Source organism: Vicugna pacos, chromosome 19, assembly GCF_048564905.1.
Source record: "Vicugna pacos chromosome 19, VicPac4, whole genome shotgun sequence".
Lineage (NCBI taxonomy): Eukaryota > Metazoa > Chordata > Mammalia > Artiodactyla > Camelidae > Vicugna > Vicugna pacos.
The window spans coordinates 26658040-26677294 of NC_133005.1; the positions used below are offsets into that span (position 1 = coordinate 26658040).

Genomic DNA, 19255 nt, shown 5'->3' on the forward strand with positions numbered 1-19255 from the left:
CCAGAATTGGATCCTGAAGCAGAAAAAGGGCATTCGTGAGAAAACTGGTGAAGTCTGAGTAAAATCTGAAGTTTAATACTAATGTACAGATGTTAATCTTTTAGTTTTGACAATGTACAAGTTTTATGTTAAGATGTTAAAATCAGAGAAATTGGGTGATGGATATGCAACTCTATGATCTTTGCAAACTTTCTCTAAATTTAAAATTTTTTTAAATAAAAGATTTTATTCAAAAAACTTCTAATTCCATCTCCTCCTTCCCTTATGTATCTGCATTCATCATACTTTAGCCTAGTGGCTTTCAAACTTTTTTGACTATCGCTCACATAAGAAATACATTTGTAGCCTTTATACACATTCAAATATATAACCAAAATAAAGCATGTGTGATGTACTAATTAATTTTGTTCTCTCACTCTTTTTAGTGCTGGTAACTTCCCACCTATGGTTTCAGACCCACAAATGGCAAAACTACTCTGGCTGTTTTGGCCTTCTATCAGTTTCTCAAATACACCACGCTTTTCTATACCTCAGGCCCTTTGCTCTTGATACTCCTTCTCATTTCTCACTCATCCCTAGATGGCTCAGAAATCATGTTTTGCTTAAGTTACACCTCCTCAAAAAAGCTTTCCTAGTAACACCCAGCATGGTAGGATCGCTCCCTGCTGCTTCCTCTCACTACTCTACTTCTGCCATAGCACTCATCTCAACCTATAATAGCCTTACTTGTTGAATTCTTATTTTCTGTCTCTACTAGAATGAAATGCAGGTCCTTTTAGGTCCTGTTAACCAGTGTACCCCCAATAACATAATAATGTCAGGCACCTGACAGGCACTCAAACAACTGCTAAATAAAGAGATAGGCAAGCCGACTTTTCTATGGAAATCAAGTGGCGTGGTAGTCTGTGCCACAATTCCCAAGCACTGCTTGGAATTCCCCCTGAGCCTCTCATAAAGTCACAGAATAAATAGAGGAAGGTGATTTTATTTCTCTAAACTGCAAATTAACAAATGTTTAAAAAGGAACATAAATTACTAGAGTAACAGATGATACATATTTCTGGCTCCATTAAGTCAAAAGAAAGAAAGGAGGACAAGAACACAAAGGAGACAAACAAACTTGCTGTTCAATATATAACCAATATGACAAGGTAGCCTTTGGAGCCACAAAAAGATTAAATCATAGTTGATTATGCTTGTTTCTGAAGGAGCTGGTCTCTAAGCAGCAGTAAGCAACAACTCAAATGTCCACATACAGCATCAGGGTCCCTGAACAAAGAGCCTTCTTCCAGTTTCTCTGTCTTTCCCCACCAAGGATACAGACATGTCCAGCAGCAATATCGTAGCAAATGTCCTTCCTGTTTCAGGATGAGAACATCAACTCACTATATGACCAGAGAAGGACTCCTGGAGAGAAATGGGGAGTGTTCCCCACCAAAGGAGCTGAAGCTGGAGGAAGATAGTTTTCTTGTGTTTCCCTCTTGGAGGCAGGCCAATGCTGAAGTCAACTGGGCTATACCAATTCTGGTTTGAACACGGAGCACCCACTACGTGTAACAAAGTGTCTGGCTGTACACAGGTTGATGAAACAAGAGGAGCCAGGCCAGCACAAAGACAGAGGCCCACTCTTCTAGTGTTGGGTCCACTTGATGCTCTTGAGGTCAATGCCATCCTGCACCATTTCCCAGAGAGGGCTGCCAAAGAGAAGAGGTATTTGGATGAGTAAAGGCTTAGGAAGCAGTCAACACTGGCTTACAGGCCCTGAACCCTGACTTGAGTCCATCTGTTATTATCTCTCCTCCACCTTCTTGCCCTGACAGACCCCAAATAAGAAATTAGCAAGTCTTTCTCAGCTATATGTAAGTCTTTTTCAGCTCTAACCTCTCTCCAGCTGCCAACATTAATAACCAGGTACCCCAGACTTGGCTCCAACGGGGCCAAGCCAATAGTATCAGGTGTGGTTATATTTATAAAGCCCTCATCCCACTCCTGAGAGGCTATGGACATAATCTTCCTGGGGGAACCAAGACCCTTGGGACCTGTATAAGTAGTAGGTTTCATCCTCTCTACTAATCCCCACCACAAATGGACTCTTCAGCACTTGTTCCTGGGTTTTGCTCTAGTTCTCAGAGATACAGCTTAGCTCTAATCACCTGGGTATGTAGCACTCTTACCCAATTCCCACCAGCTTCATCTCCCCAGAATGGGACTATGCTTTCAACATCCCTGGCTCCAATTCAAAAGGCTCTCTTGGGTCTTAGACCTGGGCATCCCATCTCACATGAGAACTACTGCTGAGAAATCTCTCCTAAACTCTGATCCCCTACAGCTTAAACACCTTAGACAGTGTTCCTCACCAGGTATTACTTCAATGTATTATGACCATGGAATTTGTGGTTTGGATTTCCCCAGTTAATTTTCTTCTAACCAATTTCATTCTATTCTTGGTTTCTCTCTCTCCTTACACTATGCATTCCCAGCATGCCTTTCCATTTATGACATTTTCCAAGGATCCTTAAAGTTAGCCATCTCCTTCCTGTCTCTTCTCATTAAGCAAGGTCACTTATCACATAGACCACAAAATAAAACTCTGGCTGAGGGCTAAGGAGACCAGGTTGAATTCAGTTTATAAAGGGTCAGAAGGAATAGGGTGAAGATGCTGAAACCACACAAAGAGGAAGAATAAGTCTTTCCTGGCAGCATTGTTAGTAGAAATGCCCTTTGAGTATAACAGAGAGTACCAGAAAGTCAAGCCAAGGAGGAATCCTGAGCCTAAGAAAGTTAAGTAAGCTATAGATATTAGAGCAATACAACTAGACTCTGGCAATGAAAATCCAGAGCCCAGAAAGGCCTCGAAGAACTCATAAAGGGAAGCAGGTATATACCTAACTTCCTCACACTCACCAACTAAATCAAGAGAATCTTGAAAGTCAAATTGAACCAGGACAGAGCCAGGCTCTGAAAAAAGTCCAGAGGTCCCATGGTTCCCATGAGGAAGCAGAGCTCCATGGCTACCAGCAGAACCCCTGGTGATAGCTGGCTGGTAAAGGGTCTCTTGACTTTTGTAGGGATCTTAATAAAAGAAAAGTCTGAATAATGGTTTTTAACCTTTTGAGTATCTGATGAAAACTATGGACTTTCTTCCAAAGAAAATGAATAACTGCACAACATTTAGCATCAATTTCAGGGCTATCATGTACCTCCTGAAGTCCAGCTACAGAACCCAAATTAAGAATCCCTATCTTAAAGAGTTTTCCTATACTTAGTCTACAAATAACAAATTTTGTACTGACATTGGTGCAATGACAACTATTAATACTATCAATAAAAAAATGAAAAATCGGACTTTATATAGTTCTTTAGTTAAAAACTAAAAGTGAAAACACTTCTTCATATTCTGAAAACAAGTAGTCAGGGAGATCCACTTTCTTGCTTTGTGGAACCTCTAAATCCTAAAATCCAAGAATTCTCAAGCTTTGGTTTCTGGCAGTGCTAATACACAGCCAGAGGACAAGAGAGGAGCCAGCACTGCAATTCCTTCCACGGGGTCTCTGGTACAATAGTGCACACCTCATTTCTCGAAGACGCTTCACATGGTGAATGCATTTCTCCACTGTGTAGTCCACTTCCTCCTCTGTAGTGAAACGGCCGATACCAAACCTGGGAAAGGCACAGAGAGGAGCACTGCATCAGACTTGTGGCACTGGGGTAAATTCATTCAGCAAATACACAAAAGACATGGAGAGAACACCGTTCTTCCCTTGTAGGTCAGAGTTTATCAGAACATGGTCTGTGGACCACCTGAAAAGAAGTTTCCTGCTTGTTCTCCAAACCTAGTGAACCAGAATCTCTTGAGTGTGGCACTCAGACCACTTCATCTTTCACAAATGTCCCAGGTGACAGTCAGTGAAGTCCAAGAACCACTGCTCTAGAAACTTTCATGAAGAATGAAGAAGGGGTAAGGAAAACTAGACTGAGGAAGACTCTAACAGGAGATGAACAATACAAAAGAGGATGCCTTTCATTAACGGTTGCAGCTCAACTGACTGACCTGATAGAAGAGTGAGCTAAATCTTCATCAGTGCCAATTGCTCGAAGGACATAAGAGGGCTCCAGGGATGCAGAGGTGCAGGCACTGAGGAGAAAGACATATTGCATTGCTTGGTTCATCATCAAATCTGCTTTTGGCCCAAACCTCTAGTCTTGTTTCCACCCCCAGGCCCCTGGAGTCATGCTATGGAGACAAAGGAGACATTCTAATCTGACAGGTGTAAAGGTTTGGATACTGCTGGCACTTTCTGGGATGTGAAATTAGCTCCTCTGGCTGCTGTTGAGGATAGGCTCTTTGAACAACGGCACTGCCAAAGCATGACAGAACGTGATACCACATGATCTGAGTCTGCCAACAAGAGGCAGCAGGGGACTATGTGCTTACTCCCCTACAACCAAATACACCATCTATATCAGCCTAGACAGGAGTTAAACCCTTGATGGCCTCTGGAGCATCCTTGAATTCTAGAAGCCTGTAACAGAACTGCCAGAATGCTAGAACAGATACATGTATCTCCTGGGACCACAAAAGGCACAAAATTCTACCCCAGGAAGCCCTCCTAGGGTAACAAACTTTAACCTGTGCCCAGCCAGCTAAAAACAGTTGCTTACAGGGGGTGGTGGGTGTAGCTCAGTGGTATAGTGCATGCTTAGCATACACAAGGTCCTGGGTTCAATCCCAAGTACCTCTGTTTAAAAAAAAAAAAAAGGTACTTACAAAATGACTATTACTCTTAGCCAAGAGCTGTAGCTGTTGTGCTTGTCATCTCTATGCTAGATGGTACTAACCTACCACTTAGAAGCCAGGCTAATTGGTCCTGCCACAGTCCCTGTCTATCCAGTCCAACTCACCTCCCCGAGGATAAGGCGACATCCTTAAGTGCCATCAGCAGACTCTCCCCTTCCACATATGCAAAGGATAGGTTGATGCAACCTGGAAGAAAGAACTGCATTGGGAGAAGTTTCAGAGTCTCAGGCTCTTCCAGATAGGGACAGAATGGGCATGTCCATACCTGGGTAATGGTGCTCAGGGTCTCCATTCATCACCACATCTGAAAGGCTCTTCATTATCTTCTGTGTCAGTCGCTCTGCTAACTCTGAGATCCGCTTGTGGTCATACTGAGGAGCAGGCAAGGGAAGACTATGAATAGTGACCATTAACACCTCAAAAACACACAGGACAGGGAGCCCTTCCCTGTGTCCAGAAGTACCAGTGCTTCTGACCCACCTATCATCCTGTGTTACTCATGGAAACCACTGTATCCCCAGCACTGAGCATAGCACCTGGTGTGCAAAGGGGCTCAATAACTGGACACATGGTTCCAATAACCCAGACTAAATGAACTGATAACCACTGAAGGGGCCTGGATTTTGGAGCCCATTACACCTCCCTCAGAACAAGATGCCAGCAGCACTGGGACAAAGATGGTTTTCTTAAACCTCTTCTGGCAAAGATCTGACTCAGTCATGCCAAGAAGCCTCTAAATAGGAGACCCAGCACAGGGGAAGAATTTGTGGGACAGAACTACTCTCCCCATACCTCCATCTCTTTCTGTGCCACCTCACACGCAGCCCCCAGCCCCACCACCAAAGGTGTGGGTACTGTCCCAGACCGCATACCCCGCTCCTGGCCCCCTCCACTCTGCAGGGCCTCCACACGCACACGGGGCCGGCGGCGAATGTAGATGGCACCAACCCCTGGGAAACAAAATTTGTTACAAAAAAGAGAAAAAGGAAAAGGTAGATGAAACAAAGTATCACTTTTCAAAGGGGTTGAAACATTCTTTCAACTCTTCTGCAAGCTTGTAATTTTTCAAAATAAAAAATGTTGGAGGAAAAGGAGAAATACCAGCAAAAGCATAATATTTATCAAAATTATTTAACATCAGGAAGGTAACTACCAGAAGGAGTGATGACCAAAATGGTTTAAAGTAGCTTCCTATGCATGTATAAAATGGCATCATACAATGCAGCATTATTCATAATAGCAAAAATTAGAAACAACTTAGATGTCCATCAGCAGGAACATGGGCAAATCATGGTATATCTGTGCCCAAAATACAAAGTAGGTGTACTAAAGAATGAGGAAGCTCCTTCTATACTGTCACTATAAAATCTCTGAGATACATTGGTAGAAAACTGTGAAATATGAATAATGCCTGTACACCAGTTAAAAAAAGGATACATTGTTAGATGAAAAAAGCAAGATGCAGAACAATGAGTATAGTATGCTACTGTTTGAGTAAAATAGGGGAGGTGAGGGAAGTATATATGTGCTTGTAAATGCATAGAATAATTCTAGAAAAATATTCAAGAAACTGCCTCCCCAGTTGGGGAACAACATGGCTGGGAGCTGGGATGTGAGACTTCCCAGTGTACTTTTTGTAGCTTTTGAGTTTTGAACCATATTACCTTGTCTAAATAGAATGAAAATTTAAAACCTTAAGGGAAAAAGGGGTGGGTAGATCAGAATGGAAGTAAACATTAGCACAATCTCCTAGAATCTATCAAAATTTAAAAATGTGTATAATTTATGACTTAGCAAATCCATTTACAGGAATTTCACACCAAAATATGAGCATGAATGTATAAAGGTATTCATTAACTAGTCAAGGGTTTTGAATGGAGTGAACACTTGCTGAAGGTCATCTTCTCCCACACAGAACAACTGTTGAGGCAGAGACTGCAGATACTATAAAAACTAAGGCAGTGGTCCCTAACTATACTATGAAGGACCTTAGTTTTAAAACAATTTTATGGGTCCTAAACTGCATTTATTAAGAAATATTTCACATCCCCATTAAAAAATAAAATCAAACTCAAATTCACTACCTGAACCTCTACAGTTCTCAAGTTCAGAGAGCAGCTGCTCAGATAACCAGCTCTGGATAGTAGCTAAATCTATTTAGATTAGATTCTAAGTTCAAAAAGCAAGAGTTTGGAGTGAGGGATACCCATATATAAGTGCTGATCAGAGCTTCTGCTCAATATGAGTTAACTGGTTTTATCAAAATAGATTTATCTATAATAAATGCCAATAAAGGCAACATTTTAAAGATAGAATGCCTTTTAAAAACAGCAGCTGCCAAAAACACTCTTTATAACCTCTGGGAGCCTTTAGAAGCCAGCTTGCATACTTCCAGGCACTATCACACCTTTTCCCACATCCACCCTGCAGACACAGCTTAAAGTGTGGAGGCATAGCCAGCCACCACAGGCCCTCACCTAAAAGACAGAGGAGGAGTTGTTTGCTTTTGAAGGCTACCTCCACAAAATAGAGGATAACAGACTCTTGCCAAAGGTTGGGGTGAAGAGGCAGAACTCCACCTAGAAAACATTCCTAGGCCAACAGGACCATAGGAGACAGACAAGTATCCTTGAGAGACTAACCTGAGCAGAGACAACTAAATCTAGGAACAAATACCAACAGACATAAAAGCCCACCCAATCTTCCCCTAAGGCTAAAATAAGACACAGGGGGATGAAGGACTCAAAGAATATTGCTCTGCATATCACAGCTGACAAGACAACTGGACTTACCTAGCTAATTTGATATGACAAAACCCTTTGCTCCTCAACCAAATTAACATCTACATGTTCTCTAAGGATTTTCTAAAGAGACCAGGGAAGAACGGTCTGCTATATATAGTGACCACTAGAGTCTACAAGTAGGCAAGTGTTCTTTGCTACTGCTAAATAACACTTGGATTCTGCAGAGCACTAACTTCCTCTGAGAGCAATGATAGTCCCGAATGAATTCCAGGAACATCTGTCAAAGGGTTTGCTGGGAGGCACAGAGAGGAGGAACTCTAGGAGGGGCAGTACCTTTGGGACCATAGATTTTGTGACCACTGATGCTCATGAGATCAATTTTCATGTCATTGACGTCAAGTGGGATTTTTCCAACAGCCTGGGCTGCATCGGTATGAAAATATACCTTTCTGGAACTGCAAATCCGCCCTGAGGAAACAACAGAGGGGAAGAACCAGAGCTCAATGTCAGGAAGTCACCTGGCAGTTGTCCTACAATGTACTAAGAGTTCTAAGGCAAAACTGCCTCTGGCATTGGCCTCTAGCCATAAAGTAAATCAATCCTCTCTTTCTTTTTCTCTTTCTGTCTCTGTCTCATTCTCAGCTCCTTGACTAGAATAAGTAAGAGCAAGTACAAAGCACCAAATCAAAAACTCCTGATATTTTGATTCCTAAGAATCTTTCTACCTCATTAACACTTGTCTTTCAATATATCAAATTACCTTTTAGAGACTTTTTGATTTAAAAGGCACAAAGATTAACAGATCTATTTGCTAATGTGGCTAAGAGGTTACAGGGTGAGTGTCTCTGGCTCTAGGTGAGCATAATAAAGAGATGTTCTAAAATGAAAAAAGTGAATGAGGTAGAGAAAAAAGGTGGAGGTTTTTTGTTTTGTTTTCAGCACCAACTGCATGAAAATGAAAACATAACAGGTACTAGACCTGGATTCAAATACTAGCTATGCCATTTACAATATGTCCTTGAACAAGGAACTAAAGTTCTCTTTCCCTTGATTTCCTTACTGTATTCAATAAAGCGTCACAGCTCCTGGTCCAGTCCTGCCCCTCAGATGGATCCCAGTGGTGAGCAAGCATCAGGTCCACCCACGATACTCACCTATTTCTGCAATGGGCTGCTTCACTCCAATCTCATTGTTCACAGTCATGACTGAGACCAGGCTGGTATCTGGCTGGATGGCAGCCTCTAGTTCCTAAGAATATCAGAAGTAAGACTGTATAGTACCAACAAAGTCCTCCCTAACTCGGAATGTAGGCAAACTTAGACTTGAAAAGGGGCTTTTCCCTACATACCTATCAAAACAGGTAAAATTAAAATAGTGACAACACAAAATGCTGGAGGATGCAAAGAAGCTGGATCATTCATACACCACTGGTGGGAACATAAAATGGTGCAGGTATACTGAAAAAAAGTTTGGTAGTTTTTGTTCCTTATAAAGCTAAACATGAAATTATCATATGACCCAATAATCACACTCTTGGGCATTTACCTCAGGGAAATGTAAACTTAAATTCACACACACAAAAAACTATACATAAATGTTTACAGTAACTATTCATATGTTCATTTGGCTATTCATAATAGCCAAAACCAAGAAACAACCCAGATGTCCTTCAACAGTAAATGATTAAACAAACTGGTATTTCCATTACCTAGACTACTATTCAGCAATAAAAATGAACAGGCTACTAAGACATGCAACAACTTAAATGACTCCCAGAGACTTATGCTAAGTGATAAAAGCCAATCCCAAATTACATACTATATTATTCCATTTATGTAAATTATTGAAATTACACAATTAAAGAAATGGAGATCAAATTAGTGGTTTTAAAAGAACAACATGAAGCATCCTTGTGGTGACAGTTACATGAACCCACACATGTAATGAAACTGCATAGAACTAAACACACACACGAGTGAGTACAGGCAAAAATGGGGAAATCAGAACAAGACTGGTAGACTGCTATCAACATCAATATCCTGCTTATGATATTGTACTGTACTTTTGCAAGATGTTCTCTTTAAGGGAAACTGGATAAAGGGTACATGAGAGCTCTCTGTATTATTTCTTACAGCTGCATGTGAATCTACAATTATTTAAAAATTAAAAGTTTAATTTTACAAAAAAGGTTGTCAGAGTAAGTAGCAAAGAACAAAGTAAGTAGTGAAAAAAAAAACAAGGTTAATATTAACAACACTGAGGTAGGGACCATCTGACTAAAAAATTTATCTTAAAGAAACTATTAATCAACCTCCCAACATCTATTATAATTTCCCTAACACTGGTCTAAGGTAGGTTATCAATGTTATGCTTCTCTCAGCTTCTTATTTGTTTCCTTTATAGCATTTATTCCAATTCATAATTATTTCATTCATTGGTTCATTTACACATTAACTGCCTGATTCACTAGAATGTTAAGTTCCTTGAAGGCAGAAACTAGGCTTGTCTTGTTCATCCCCCTGTCCCTGTGCACTATGACACAATAAATAGTATGAAGTGAAAGAAAGGCACTATGTTAAGTAATATGAGAAAAAAACCAGAAAATATGCGCTCCCAGCATTCAAGAAACTTAGACTAGTGGAGAGATAGACATAGCTACAACAAAGCACGTAAAAAGACATTAAATAACTATATACAATAAATAAACCACAATGATACATTGTACAACACAGGGTGAATGTGAATATTTTATAACTATAAATGGAGTATAATCTTTTTTTAAATTAATTGGACTTTATTTTTTTAGAGCAGTTTCAGGTTCACAGCAGAATTGAGCAGAAAATACAGAGAGTTCACACATAGCCCTCCCCACCCACACATATATACTGAACAGAGTATAACCTTTAAAAATTGCAAATCCCTATGCTGTACGTGCCTGTAACTTACAAAATACTGTACATCAACTATATCTCAAAAAAAAAAAGCCATTAAGTAATTGAGGGGATTTACAGAAAGAGGTTAAAAGGGGTTAGAGCAGCCAAAGAGATTTCATGAAAGAGCTGGGATTTGAACTAAGTTTTTAAAAGAGACAGAAGATTAGGTAATTGCAGGAAGAAAAAGAAGAATAGATCAAAGGTAAGGATATATGTGAGGACAGGCCCAAAGTAAGACTGGTTAGGACACATTAGGGAGAGGTGAAGACAGTGTGTCTGAAATGGACAGTTTTATGAAGGGACACAGTGGTTAGAAAGAGTAAAACAGTAGGTTACAACCAACATGCCTATTCTGAGAACAGTATTACCCTGATATCAAAACACACAAAGATGTCACAAGAAAACTACAAATCAACAAAACCTTAATGAAACATAATTATTGAATATATATTAAAAAAAATAGCCTTAATGAATATAGATGCAAAAATCCTTAACAAAATACTAGCAAACCAAATTCAGCAACATAAACAAAGGATCACACACACATGACCAAGTGGGATTTAATCCAGGAATACAAGTTCAACATACAAAAAAAAATCAATTAACATATACACCATATTAACAGACCAGAGAGCAAAACCACATGATCACCTCAACAGACACAAAAAACAACTGATAAAATCCAAAATCCAGCGGGGAGGGTATAGCTCAATAGTAGAGTGTATGCTTAGCATGCACATGGTCCTGGGTTCAATCCCCAGTACCTCCACTAAGTAAGTAAGTAAATAAATAAATAAACCTAATTACCCCCCTACCCATAAAAAATCCAACACATATTTATGCAAAAAAAAAAATTCAACAAACTAGGAAGGGAAGAGAATTTCCTCAACCTGATAAAGGACATCAACGCAAGAATAGCCATGAAAAATCCACAGCTAAGTTCATATAATGGTTCAAGAACAGGAACAAGAGTACCTGCACTCATCACTTTTGTTCAACTTTGTACTAGAAGTTCTTGCCAGGGCAACTGGGCAAGAAAAAGAAATAAAAGGCCACTTTGTTGGAAAGGAAACAGTAAAACTCTATTTGCACATGACTCTGTCCACAAACTATATTTTAGGATTTGTCTAGGGATGCTGGTATCTAAAATCTGGTGGACTCACTACCCAAAAATGGACATATAAAGATATGGGCCAAAAAGGGAAATACTCTTCACAAGAACTATACGTCCTCTTTAGAAGGATGAGTGCAGGAAGAGGAGGCCAGAGCTTACCCACCATGAAAGTGAGCCTCTGGCAACCTGCACATATACCCAGCGGCTCTTACACAAACCAGGAAGCACCAACAAAGCTGAGAAACAAGTCCTCCAGAGAAAAGGAAGATGGTACACACTCAAGGGGAGCATTCTCTCAGTTTCACTGTGAGGCCTATTTCTCTAAACTTCACCTACCCGCACCATTAGATCTAATCCTTCAAGCTCCAGCTGAGGCTGAAGAGAGATTTATAGACTGAAGCCTAGGTCCTCCTAGGCTTCCCCTCCTACCTTCAGGTCAATGATCCCACTCTTCTTCACTGGGAGGTAGGTGACCTGAAAGCCCTCAGCTTCCAGTGAACGGCAGGAGTCCAAGACACATTTGTGTTCCGTCTGTGTGGTGATCAAATGCTTTTTCCGTGACCTGTAGAACCTGGCCACCCCCTGGATATTGGTGGTGGTGGAAGGAAGAAGAATATAATCAGAGACAGTAGAGACTTCTATCTCAGTTGTAAGGAGTAAGTGGACAAGGGCAGTATGCTCTAACATCAATTCTCTGACAGCAACTGCATGTCCTATAATTCCATTTAATTCTGACACTATCCCAAATTAGTGCAAATCCCACAGGTTAAGGGGCTTAGTCCCACAGGACTGCCTCTACTCCAGATGCTAGCTACAAAGCCCAGGTGTCACAAGCCACCCTCCAAACTTCCCCCTAAGGGAAGTTAGAACTCACTGAAAACACTATACTTACTATAATAGCTTTTACATAAAGAATACAACTCAGAAACAGCTAAACGGAAGAGACGCACAGGGTTAGGTCTGGGGCAGGGAGGGACACAGAGCTTCCAAGCCCTCTCCCCGTGAATCTAAGCACGCCACTTCTCAGTAAATCCATGAGTTCACCAACCTGGAAGCTCCTCTCAGTCTCATTGTCCAGAGTTTTTAGCCAGGTTTCATTACGTATGCATGACTGATTAAATCACTGACCATGTGACTGGGCTCAATCTCGAGCCCCCTCCTCCCCAGACCAAAGTTCCAACCCTCTAATCACTTGGGCCAGTCTCTGGAAACTATCTAAGGGCCACCATGAGTCACTTCATTGCCAGAAACTCAGGTATGGTCCAAAGGGATTTGTTATAAATAACAAAAGATATTCCTATCATTCAGGAAACTCCCAAGTGTTATTGAAGCCCTGTGCCAGAACAGAGGACAAAGACCAAACGTTTTTTACTATCCCTTAGGTGGAGAAAAGGGAAAATTCCTACCCTTGCATCCCAGGAAAAGCCTTTCTCTTTTATTTCTATTTAAACAACAAAACCTGCAAATGTGGTGATACTGATACCCAAAGCTGGCAATGTGGAAGTGAAACTCATACATTCATTCCTTGCTGATGGCCATATTCACATTATAATCTCTTCAGAGAATCATTTGTAAAGATGTTTTATAAGCTGTATTCACACTCTTTACTGTGATTCCTCCTTGGGGAATTTACCTTAGGGAAATATTTCAAAAGACAGATGAAGCTATAGAGACAAAATGCTTTAGTTATATTTACAATCCTTAAAAAAAATGGAAAGATTAAACACATCCAATAAGAGAGAAATAAACAGTAAATTGCAATAACACAACTCCATGAAAAAGAATGTAGTTATAATAAAAATTATGGAGTTTGAAATGGAAAAACATAGGACATATTATTAATGGTTACAGAAGAATAAATGTGGCATGCTACAATGTGTGAAAATATTAAAAGCAAATTTATTTTTATGAATAATTTGTTTTCTGGAACAATACTAAACAGAATCAGTTCAAAATTAACTTTGCCAAGCAGGAGTCAGGGTCAAAATAGAGGAGGAAGAAGTAGAAGACCTACATTTTATTTTAAACCTCTCCATAGGATTAAAAAAAAAAAAACTCACCACATATCATGAATAACTTTTAAAAAACTTAAATAAAATGTACAGCCATGTCCCTCCCAGAGCTTATAAGAGTACTACTTTAAAAGCAGCATATAAAACTAATTAGGCCAAAATTATAACTATATGAAAACTGTATGTTCTTGAGGACAAAGAGCATAAAAATGAAAACATTTAAAAGTTCCCTTCCCCACCTCCTATCTCAGTTACCCACAGTGTTGAATCCTCTAACAGCAGTACTCTACCCATCCAGGAGACAAAGGGGAAAGCTGTCATAGTTATCCTTAGCAATCCTTGACCTCTAGGTTTAGGAAACTGTGGAGACTTTCAAAGCAAATATTTTCAAAGTTTTGAAAATGCTCTCCATTCCAGAAATCATTCTCATCTTTGGAGAGACCTACACCCCTGGCTCTGTGGTCTCTGCAGTTCAAAGAAAGGATGCCTTCCTGCTAATGGGATCAAGCAAAGTGCTGGCGACTCTGGAGCCCGGCCCTGGTCTAGGCTTCCTCACTCAGTCCAACGTCAGAAAAACTAATACTGGCAGCAGAATTGAGAGATAATGGTGAGAAGGGGTAGAGCCAAAGTTGAACCTACAGCAGCCTACAATTTATCAGAGCCTTGGTATTTACCTAAGTGACCCTGGTAACTAGACCCAGTCAAATGTGATTATGTTCTATGAAACATCAACAAGACTACGGAGAGTGGAATTTTACTTTTGTTAGCACCAAAGATCTGTATGCCCCAAGGATAGAGTGACTAATCTCAGAATGGGTGATCAAATGAATGCAGACAGAAGGTATCACAGTAGCCAGGACTTCAAAATGGGGACATCTAAAGAAACAGGAGGAACTTGCTGCAAACAGATCTCACCAGAAAGAAAGGGAAGGCTGAGAGGAGGGCAGCCCTGAAATCACAGACACAAGGGTGAAGTTGGTAACAAGAAGCAGAGAAACATGCCCAATTACAAGTGTATGCTGGACATCACTGTGATGAGATCAAAAGAATGGGGAAAAGGGTTGAGTCATTATTATTTAATCTCTGAAGTAGCTGTCATCCAGAACACCAAATGGTTAATGGTCTAAGAGCCACCTCCTTCTCTATCCAACTACCTCACTGAACTCAGTTCAACAGGAGCAAAGACTTAAGACAGAGTAGATTCCAAGGGGCTGAAGGAAGCAACAAATCTGAAAGAGTGTGTGTCTGTGTGTTTTCGTCATAACAGTGTAAAAGTAGGTAGCTATGAAATACATATATGAGCCCAAATGATGGCAAGACACCATTTCTCAGGTCAGGAAAGCCCAGATATGCCCTCTGGTTCCATTGTCTTACCTTAATTGCTATGTTGTTAGACTCAGTGGCTCCGCTAGTAAAAATGATCTCACGAGGATCAGCCCCAATCAAAGATGCTACTTGCTGCAGGAAATAGGTATCATTAGTTCCCTAGGCAGGAATGCAGCTGCAGACACAACTAAGAGGTCGGGAGCAAGAACTCCACTGCATTCTATCAACTGCCCAAGAAGCAGCTCTGCACCCATTAGGGTCAGACAAGGGATAGATACAGCTATATCCCAGAGCCCAGGCTCTTTTCCAGCCCTATACAGAATAATAATAATAATAATAATAATAATAATAATAATAATAACAACAACAACTTAAGTGTTTTTAAAAAGAACTTACTGAGCTCTTAGTATGTATAGGCATCATGTTAATAAACACATCACCAGCATTGTCTCATGTAATCTATCCCAAAACTCAAAGGAGTAGGAACTACTACAATCTCCATTTTCAATATGAGGAAATGGAGGCTTCTAGAAATTAGATAACTTGCTAAATGTCATTTAGCTAGGAAATGTGGGAAATAATCAAATGCCTTCAGAGGGACTCCAAAGGCCTGCTCTTTGAATCTCTTCCTGAGAGAGCACGTCAAACAATTTCTACCTTCACCCACAGCTACCAAGAAGGAAATATCTCCCACAGGCCACTGAACCGCTAACATCAGAACCTTCTGAACTAACCTGGCGAGCACGTTCCATGGCTGCCTCACTCTCCCAGCCATAAGCATGTGTCCGGGAGTGTGGGTTCCCATAGTAGTTGACTAGGTAAGGGAGCATGGCATCAAGCACCCGAGGGTCCTGAGCACAACAGAAAAAAATCAGTGTCTTTGAGCCTATTGTTAACTCAGGCCCCACTTGACCCCCTCAGACCAGCCCAACCTGCCTCAACACACTCCCAACCCTTCAGACTCTGTCTAGATTTAGGCCTCATTCTTCCAACCCCTCAAATTTTAACCAGATGTTAGCCTAACATACTTCCCTACCAATTCATCTTAAAACGGATTATACTACCATTTCCTCAGATAATCTACAAACACTGCCTTGCCCTGACAGCTGTGTCTGCAGGTGTTTCCTCCCCTGCCAAGCAACGTGATCTATAAGGGACCAGAACATGATAGTCCACATGTTGATGAAACCTTGCATGACTATTCAAGTGCTTATCATGTGCCAGGCTCTGCTGTAAAGGTTGCTTTATGTCTTTTAACCTATTTAATACTTGTCCAAATTCACAGTAAGTAGCAGTCCAGCTAATTTCAGAGCCTATGCTTTTAACTACTACCATAGGGCCTGCAACAAAGTGATTTGACCCAAGTCAACAGCCAGTAAGTAGTAAAGTTACTTCAAGTGGATTACAACTTAAGCCTCCTGACTCGTTGCTTTTCCCAGCACACACTTCTCAATGGCTTGCACTTCTACAAGGCTTCAGCCATTTCTGTGCACTGCCAATTGTATAATAAAATGCCTATAAACAGCCTTGGGGAAAGCTGCCCGTCTAGCCTTACCAGAGGAGTTGTAGCTTGCACATCCATATACAGAGGTCGCAGCATTGACTCTGCCTCTGGAGCAGTGGCTGCATCTGAGGGAACAGCAGACTGGGGAGCATGGCCTACAACTGACAAAAAAATGAAACGGAGTGACTAAGTGAGAGTAGATGCAACTATGCACACAGGGCATCCAAGATAGCAGAAGACAAAGCCGGATGTAGGTGAGGTAAGTTTAAAGGGTGCCGAGGTCAAATCTCAGTGGAAAAGGAAATAAAACATCAGAAAACATGAGCAAACTGTAAAAGAAAGTAAGCGATAGAGACAGGGTTCTTGGAGGGGGATGTTTAGACAATATTCGAATTGCGTCCTTGGCATTGGGGGTGGGGGGTGGCCTCTGAAAGGGCAACACCATTGAGGAATGTGGAGACGGTATGTAAGACCTCCTTCAAAGGTTACTATACGAGCAGCAGCTCTAAAAGTTGGTGACGTCCGAAGGCCGAGCCTCAACGGTTCTGAGGGCCTGCGGGGCAGGGTCTGAAAGTGGAAAAGGGGTGCGCGCAGCGAAGTAAACCGTTCGGGGGACCAGCCTGAGAAAGCTTGAAGGATGCCGTCAAGAGGAAGGGTCAGAGGGTCTGGGGAGCGCGTAGAAGAGGGAGGCTCGGTAAAATTCAGGTGCGTCGCCGCTCCCGGAAGAAAGTTCCGCACCCCTAGGCAGGTGGCAGCGAGCGGGCAACGGAGCGTACCGCGCAGGCGCAGTCCCCGAGTGGGCGCCTTGGCCCTCAACCCCTGAGCGAAAGGCAAGGCCGCGGCTGCCCGCCTCCAAGCGGTTCGCAGCAGCATGGTCCAGAAGGCAGATCCCCCGACCCGCAACAGCCTCAGTCCTCAGATACAGGCTCCCGGAAGTACTAATCCGCGCCCCGGAAGCGGTTCCTTGAGCCGTGAGTGCGCTCTGCGTCGCGTTCTGTGCGAGACGTAGAACTGAGCGACGGAGGCCACGAACGAGGTGAGGTGGGGGCACCGCGGCCCGGGGACTCGAACGCTCAGAGGGAGATAGAGCCGGGATACGCCCTTATTTTCCTTCCCAGACTCCCCCGAACCCTTGGGCCCGTTCCCGGCCCACCAGCTCCGGCCCCTGCCATACTCTCGGGCTGGCGGCTAGGCCTATACTTCCCTAACCTTCGAACCCCGCAGATGCCGGTGGCCGTGGGTCCCTACGGACAGTCCCAGCCTAGCTGCTTCGACCGCGTGAAGATGGGCTTTGTGATGGGTTGCGCCGTGGGCATGGCGGCCGGGGCGCTCTTCGGCACGTTTTCCTGCCTCAGGTGAGGGGCGTGGGCATTGATCTCTGGGCTGGACTACCGGACTTTCCCGCTCCACACCACTCGGCCTGCAGCCAGGATAGAGTCTACATCGTTCCAATTCCCTCGCTGTCCAAACGAGACTGATATCCTAACCATCTTCAGTCTGGGAGGACAGGTTGGAAACCTCAGTCGTTGAAAATACGAGCTCTGATTCAAACAGCTCTCTGGCCCTTACTCCTTCTGTAATCTTAGGCAGTTTGGAGCCTGGGTTTCAAGTGTAAAATGAGATTAGTAACCTTTACCTCGTAGACTTGTAAGGATCAAATCAGACCACACTTAGCACAGAATCTGGCACATTTTAAGTGCCCAATAAGTGTTTATTCCTACCGTCTTACTGCTGTTATATTTATTTACAATTGCGCGTACCAAACTTGTTGACCAATTTTACTGTACTGGGAACAAGTTAAGGTAGATAAATTCTATACCTTAAATATTATTTTCACACGTTAGAGTATTATTCCCATTTTTCCAGAGTGTAAGTTACCATTAACTGAGCACTTACTGAGTGTCATTGAGCTAAAGTGCTGTTATCACAACAATCTTGTGAACGTTATCCCCATTTTACACTAGACAGCCTGTAAATTGCATAGCTAGGTCTTGAACCCAGGTCTGACTCCAATCATTAACACTAAGAAATCGTGTAAAAGGTGTCTTTATTGGATTATATATACTCTGGTGTTAAAAACCAGCCACGCCTCCCCCCAAATTGTTTCCGCACAGCTGCTGCTGCCCCCCCCAGTCTGAAGACAGTTGATACATTAATCCGAAGAATCCACCTAGAGACCCTGATGGATCATTTTGTCAGTACTACCCCATGTAAGACGAGATAATGTCCTGCCAGACTTCAGCAGTGCCTAATTCAGCATTACCACAAATTAGAAAAGGGCAGTTAATGACCCTCCCTATATTTTTGTTTACTATTAGCGCTATCTTGGTTTCCTCCTTTCTCAGGATCGGAATGCGGGGTCGGGAGCTGATGGGCGGCATCGGGAAAACCATGATGCAGAGTGGCGGCACCTTTGGTACATTCATGGCCATCGGGATGGGCATCCGATGCTGATCAGGGCAGTGTTTGCCCACTACATCCACCCCCTCCCATCCCATGTACTATAATAAAACAAGCCTTTAAGTATTCTGAGTTTGTTAGAGGCATTTTTTCTTCTCACTCTAAGCCTATTACCCAGTTTGGTTATAGATGTTTGGAGGTGGGCTAATAAAGTCTGGCATCTTGCTTCACAAGACCTGTTTCTGTTAATCCAAAGTTTAAAAAATGTTGCATGCTTGGAGCTCTCCGTAGATGCCAGTAAACCCTTATTATTAAATTTTAAAGGTTGATGCTATTAGACTAGTTTTTCAGCTTTAAAATGCTGTTAAGTGCAGATTCCAAGGTTACACTGCAAGGTTAACCTGTAAGTCTTATTTCCAGTGCT

At 42.1% G+C, this 19255-nt stretch overlaps 2 protein-coding genes across 2 annotated transcripts; one reads left to right on the forward strand and one right to left on the reverse strand.

Moving 5' to 3' along the window:
* Window positions 1-969: 969 nt before the first annotated feature.
* On the reverse strand, window positions 970-17400 carry NFS1 (NFS1 cysteine desulfurase). Its single transcript, XM_006202591.3, has 13 exons — window positions 17208-17400; window positions 16483-16592; window positions 15662-15778; window positions 14976-15059; window positions 12019-12171; window positions 8697-8790; window positions 7876-8010; window positions 5591-5748; window positions 5064-5169; window positions 4903-4984; window positions 4052-4135; window positions 3571-3660; window positions 970-1694 (listed from the first exon to the last, which is right to left on the reverse strand). Exons 1-13 carry the CDS (start codon window positions 17302-17304, stop codon window positions 1631-1633), a joined length of 1374 nt encoding a protein of 457 aa, XP_006202653.1. The 5' UTR covers window positions 17305-17400; the 3' UTR covers window positions 970-1630.
* ROMO1 (reactive oxygen species modulator 1) lies at window positions 17328-18957 on the forward strand. Its single transcript, XM_006202589.3, has 3 exons — window positions 17328-17467; window positions 17656-17786; window positions 18777-18957. The coding sequence occupies exons 2-3, from the start codon at window positions 17656-17658 to the stop codon at window positions 18883-18885; spliced, it is 240 nt and encodes a 79-aa protein (XP_006202651.1). The 5' UTR covers window positions 17328-17467; the 3' UTR covers window positions 18886-18957.
* Window positions 18958-19255: the final 298 nt, after the last annotated feature.

Excerpts from the sequence above, each read along its gene's own strand:
- NFS1 (XM_006202591.3), bottom strand. The coding sequence starts at position 17,304 with ATGCTGCTGCGAACCGCTTGGAGGCGGGCAGCCGCGGCCTTGCCTTTC. Across the intron at positions 16,593-17,207 it reads TCGGGGACTGCGCCTGCGCG|TTGTAGGCCATGCTCCCCAG; the intron begins GTACGCTCCGTT and ends TTTTTTTGTCAG. Across the intron at positions 15,060-15,661 it reads CCATGGAACGTGCTCGCCAG|CAAGTAGCATCTTTGATTGG; the intron begins GTTAGTTCAGAA and ends TATTTCCTGCAG.
- ROMO1 (XM_006202589.3), top strand. The coding sequence starts at position 17,656 with ATGCCGGTGGCCGTGGGTCCCTACGGACAGTCCCAGCCTAGCTGCTTC. Across the intron at positions 17,787-18,776 it reads GGCACGTTTTCCTGCCTCAG|GATCGGAATGCGGGGTCGGG; the intron begins GTGAGGGGCGTG and ends CTCCTTTCTCAG.